This window comes from Arachis ipaensis, chromosome B04 (genome assembly GCF_000816755.2).
Source record: "Arachis ipaensis cultivar K30076 chromosome B04, Araip1.1, whole genome shotgun sequence".
Lineage (NCBI taxonomy): Eukaryota > Viridiplantae > Streptophyta > Magnoliopsida > Fabales > Fabaceae > Arachis > Arachis ipaensis.
Window position 1 is genome coordinate 55,870,501 of NC_029788.2, and position 5,752 is coordinate 55,876,252.

The window sequence follows — 5,752 nt, forward strand, 5'->3', positions numbered from 1 at the left end:
TACAGACGAAATTTCAGAGGAATTTTTTGTCGGAAAACAAAAAAAATGAATTAACATAAATTACAGACGGAAAAGAGAATCCATTGATAATTCTGTTAAAAAAATTAATTTTTTTCGTGGGAAATGATTACAGACGGAAAATCCGTCTGTAATTAAATGAAGAAAAATGCTGTGTTTTATTAAATTTTACAGACAGATTTTCTGTTTGTAATTTAAAATTTTCTGTCGAAAAATTTTAATTTAAACCTAACTTCATCCCCACCCTATCGAGCTCCTTTCACACACACACACACAATCAGAGATCAAACGAGTTGTTCCTCTCTCCTTCAACGAGCTTCTCCGTCGCACGAGCTTCTTCTTCTCCTTTCCTCACTCACAGCGCCACCGCCGCCACCCTAACCACCGCAGCTACCTTCACCTTCTTCTCCTCTCTTTTAAACACTGAATCAGTAGAACACAGCCCCTATCTCTCCCGTTCTTTCTCGTTCGCAGAACAAATCAAGTTCAAGCTCCTGTTCTCATCGTCTCAGGTGAGCTCCAGCACGCCGGCGCCACCTGTAGCAGCGTCTGTCCCCACCACTGCTGCACCTCTCTCTCTCCTTTTATCCCCACTCACTTCTGGCTTGCATATCTTCTCAGCGCCGCAACCATCATCTTCTCCGGTTAATGCTTCCAGGTTTTGGTTTCAAAATTCTTTTAATTTCTATTAAGTTCAATTAATTTTGTTTAGTTAGTTTGATTTTAGTAATTACTTTAGTTAGATTTGTTTTTTGATTAGTGGATTTTTAGGTTTTGATTAGATTAGGTTTAGTTAGATTTGTTTTTTCTGATTTTAGTAATTAGTTTGATTTAAAATTTGTTGTTGAAACTTTTTTCCTCATGATTTTTCAATTTTTGGTGATGAAGGAATCTCTAGAATCGAACTTCATGAACAGAAGAGGTTCATCATGTTTTCCAGATGAGGTTCTTGAGCGTGTTATTAGGATGCTGAAATCAAGAAAGGACAGAAGCTCTGTGTCACTGGTTTGCAAGAAGTGGTACAACGCTGAGAGATGGTCAAGGAGGAACGTATTCATAGGTAACTGCTACTTTGTGTCCCCTGAGATCTTAACCCCAAGGTTCCCAAACATAAGAAGTGTTACACTGAAAGGGAAGCCACGTTTCTTTGATTTCAACTTGGTTCCTGCAAATTGGGGTGCTGATATTCACTTTTGGCTTGTGGTGTTTGCTGAAAAGTACCCTTTTCTTAAGGAGCTTAGGCTTAAGAGGATGACTGTTACTGATGAGAGTTTGAAGTTCCTGGCGCGCTCTTTTCCAAACTTCAAAGCTATTTCCCTTCAAAATTGTGATGGTTTCAGCACTGATGGTTTGGCTGCAATTGCTGCTGATTGCAAGTAAGAACATAGTACATAAACTTACTTTGCTTTCTTCTTTTCAGTTTTTGTTTTTCCAGGCTTTTAATTTCTTGAATTTTCATTTCTAACGTATAAAGTTTAATTTTCCTCAGAGGTAAAAAGATTATTAATCTTCATGGTATGTTCCCTGTTGATAGAGTTTTCTTCATGTTCTTCTTTGCATGAATTTTAGTTTTTAATAATCCGGTGATGTTTGCTGTTTTGATGTGAAATCCTTTGCCCATTTTATGCTCTGGATGATGTAATCAGGTTAATTGACGAGTTTACAATAATTATGGACTTTATTATCCAGTTTAAATTAACCTTTCAAACAAATTTAAATAATACTTTATTTACTCTTGTAGTTTTGACTTTCAGTTTGATTTATATTTCCCCCTAGATTAGGGATTCATCCTTTTGTTAGATTCTTATCTTTTTGAGGGGTCTTACTTATTTTCCATTCGCATATGATGTGCTTTGCTTTGCTTTGACAGGAATTCCTACTAGTGAGATGTTTGTGAATTATGGTTCCCAGTGGAAACAGAATCCCACTATAGAGCCCTTTGTTTTATAAGGGCCACTTCTTTTTCTGCATGATGCAATTAACATTTTAGAATCAATAGAATGGGAACATGGTGATATTCCTTGAATGGGAACATAGCTCTGACTCAGGGAATCAACTAACTTTTAAATTTTAATGATCTAGAAAATGGGATGCTGGGAATGAGAATAGGCTTGGTAGAAGTTAATTTTATGGCTGATTTTGGAGTAAATTTCATATGGATATTGGCATATTGCTCTATGAGTAATTATATGATATTATAATGCTATGCAAGAATGTTAAACTTCCAATTAGTTCATGAATTGGTTGATTGAAAATCACTGGTGAATAGGGAATCTACAAAACATTATATAGAATTTGAATTTCTTATCATTTACGTGCTTATCTTCTGATATAATAGGACAGCCTTGTAATTCTACTTTCAGATGTTTGATTCAAAATTTGTGCTTTCACAAGGGACATAGTGTAATTCGAATAGTGCATATAAGTGAAAGCAGTAGCAGTGTGAAAAGTGTGATTACAATATTTATATCAATACCTTTCTCCAAGCTTTTTCACTTATGAACCTAAGAAATGTTGTGTCATGATATCATCATGTCCAGTAATTTTAGAAAAAATAGATATTAGTTCTATTATGTTGCATTATTTTCAGAATTCTTCAATTGCCCCATCAATAATTTTCTGCACTCTACTTGGTTGTAGGAATTTAACTGAGCTTGACATACAAGAGAATGTCATTGATGATAAAAATGATAATTGGTTGACTTACTTCCCAGAAAGCTTCACATCGCTGGAAGTACTGAACTTTTCCATCTTTCACAATGATGTAAATTTTGATGCAATTGAGAAGCTTGTTACTAGGTGCAAATCATTGAAGACTTTGAAGCTTAATAAAAGTATAGCACTGGAACAGTTACAAAGGCTACTTTTTAGAGCTCCTCAGTTATGTGAGCTTGGTACTGACTCATTTTCACAAGAGCTGACAACACAGTAGTACTCGGAGTTTGAAAGCGCCTTCAGCAATTGTAAAAATCTTAACACTCGTTCTGGATTATGGGTAGTTAAACCACAATATCTCCCAGTTCTGTACCCGGCATGTGCAAATATGACTTTCTTGAATTTTAGTTATGCTCCCCTAGACAGTGATGATATTGCTAAGCTTCTTGTTTATTGTGCCAATATTCGGCGCCTATGGGTACGAATCTTTTTTCCTGGTGTTCCTTGATACATGCTTTTTAATTTATATTGAAGTTTCTACTACTAAAGACATATGCAACATGCTTTCTTCTAAATTAATTCATGTATTATTGGTGTTCTTTGTTTCCGACATACACATTCACACAACCAAAGATTTAGCATCATGCACAAATGAGTTTGATTCCTCTTGTTACAATTCCATTCTAAATGTGAAAAATCACTTGATTATAGTATATTATTTCATGTGTGTGATATGACAAATACTTTATCTTTGGACATGGAAGGTGATAACACAAAATCTTTCAAAGAAGATGCATTTTGAAATAGCCACACATGCAAATTAGGAAGTTTTTTGTTTAGTAATGTCAGACTCTGTTAGGGTCTAAAAGCTTATATATATACTTCTAAACAAAATTGAGGATTTGGATAAAATAATCATCTGCTGAGTTTATTTTTTTTTCCATTTAGTAGGTATCTATTTTTTTTCAATGACAAGAATAGCTATAGGGAACTTTTAGATATTGCTGAGCAAGCAAAAAGATGCACTGAGGTTGCAAGGTAAGCTTTCACGTTAGTTCACTACACTTGTATTATATAACGTTAATTAATGATTGAATAAAGGATAAATTACACTTAACTATCTTGAGATTACACATGACCCTATGAAAATATACTAAATTAGAGATTTTGTTTGAATTGATTAACAGTTTGAAGGAGTGGATTTGTTGAGCATTGAATTGAATCAGATTGGGTACATTTTGAAATGGACTCTATTGAAAGTTTGTTGCATGCATTCTACCTGTTTGTTGTTTTGCCTATTTCTGGCTTTCTGTCATCATTATTCAGGAGAAATTAGGAATAGATTTTATGTGTGTGAAAGTGGAATGAGCTTGTAGGTTCTCAAAATCCATAGAGATTAATGGTAAATTAATTTGGTATAAGAAAACATGCATGCGCTTTTCAGTCAAATAATGAGCCTTTCAACCTTTAAGTCCTTATGGTTATTTGTTAACATTCTCTTAAAATGCTGATTTTCTTATGCATTCTTGTTGTTCTGTCAAGCAAGGCATCTAAAATGGTTGAGCATCATTACGTGAATGCAAGTGATCTCAACTTGTTGGAGGCACATGAAGCTGAAGCGTCCTTAGCTGGAAGGGGTGCCTACACTCTTATGGTAGGACTCACCCTTATTCAAATTGCTGCTGCTAAAGGAGCAGGTACACTACTCTCTACTCTCAAAACTTGTAATAATTATATTCCTAAATTAAAATAGTATCTTTTTGTTTGTTTATAATTGTATTCACTATTCACCTACTGCACTATAAAGGTTTCTATTGATATTAGAGTATAAAGCACACATCTCAGAAGAACAGCTAATCAAGAAAATCAAAGATAATACTTTGACTTCAAATTGATTGTGACTATCTTGCTGCTTCTTGTCACTTTTGTCAATTAAGCATCAAGATTCTAGACGGAATGAAAAATCATCCCATGTTAAGACTGACAGGGATATGAAGTTTCTGTATTTCATTTATTTTTGTATTCATAATGTGTTATACCTGATATAAAAATTTAGGCAATATTCTTTGTGTGAGTTGTTATACTAGTTACATGCTTTATTATTTTTTCACTGCTTGCTAAAGTTTCAAGTCTTTTTTCTTATGTAGATACCACCCTCCTCCTCCCTTCTTATGTGATGTGATGAGAGAATAAAGATTAATGGACCTCCAAATACCATGTAGTAGTGCTTTGTGTTTGTTGAAGAGAAGGTTATATATATATATATATATATATATATATATTAGATTAATTAAATAATAGGATAATAATAATTTCTATTAAGAAATATATAGTAGTGGAACATTGAAACGTGTTGGCAGGCTAGCAAATTAAGGGATCCAGATTAAGGAATCCAGATTAGTAGATAGAGAAATAAACAAAGCAAGTTGCTTATACAAATTTGTCTCATCACAAATTTAGTTTTTTATTTGGAGCACTTGTTGTTGCATTATATTGCTCCCACGGGGACACAGAAATGGTTGAGTTCTGATCAGTGCATATAAGTAGCTAATTTCATATCTGCACCGTGATGTCATACAAATCATATAAATCATTGAGAAACTGTGTTTATCTTTTTCTCCACATCTGTTGCAGTGCTCAAATATATTCTTGACAAAAGATCAAGATATACGGTAATTGATTCTTTTGACTTCACACGGCATTTGAAACAGTCAATCACTATGTGCAGGACTTATTTTTACCCCATCAAGCAATCAATCCAAAATTCCTTTCCAGTCAAAACTTGCTCAGAAATGGGGTACATTACACTCAACCTCATGATTATATACTAAAAATAAAAACTCAATCATTCATTACTCTTTTTCTTTGTTATTCTTCTTGTAAACTTTTGCATAATAGCTTTACAAGAGTTTACTGAGAGGAAGGACAATGGGAAGATGGCTGAAGGATCAAAAGGAGAGGAAAAAGTAGGAAATTCGGACTCAAAATGCTCAGTTGCATGCTGCAGTATTCGTGGCAGGCGTAGCTGCTGCCGTTGCGGCCATTGCAGCTTCAATAGAGTGTACATTGTAGAATCAAC

General features: G+C 34.2%; 1 protein-coding gene across 1 annotated transcript; it reads left to right on the top strand.

The window, feature by feature from the left end:
• Positions 886–2,988, top strand: LOC107637795 (protein TRANSPORT INHIBITOR RESPONSE 1-like). Its single transcript, XM_021121157.1, has 2 exons — positions 886–1,394; positions 2,659–2,988. Exons 1-2 carry the CDS (start codon positions 901–903, stop codon positions 2,948–2,950), a joined length of 786 nt encoding a protein of 261 aa, XP_020976816.1. The 5' UTR covers positions 886–900; the 3' UTR covers positions 2,951–2,988.

What these genes read in the sequence shown, in the direction of transcription:
- LOC107637795 (XM_021121157.1), top strand. Translation starts at nt 901, where the DNA reads ATGAAGGAATCTCTAGAATCGAACTTCATGAACAGAAGAGGTTCATCA. An exon ending in GCAATTGCTGCTGATTGCAA is followed by an intron (nt 1,395 to 2,658) that starts GTAAGAACATAG and finishes ACTTGGTTGTAG; the next exon opens with GAATTTAACTGAGCTTGACA.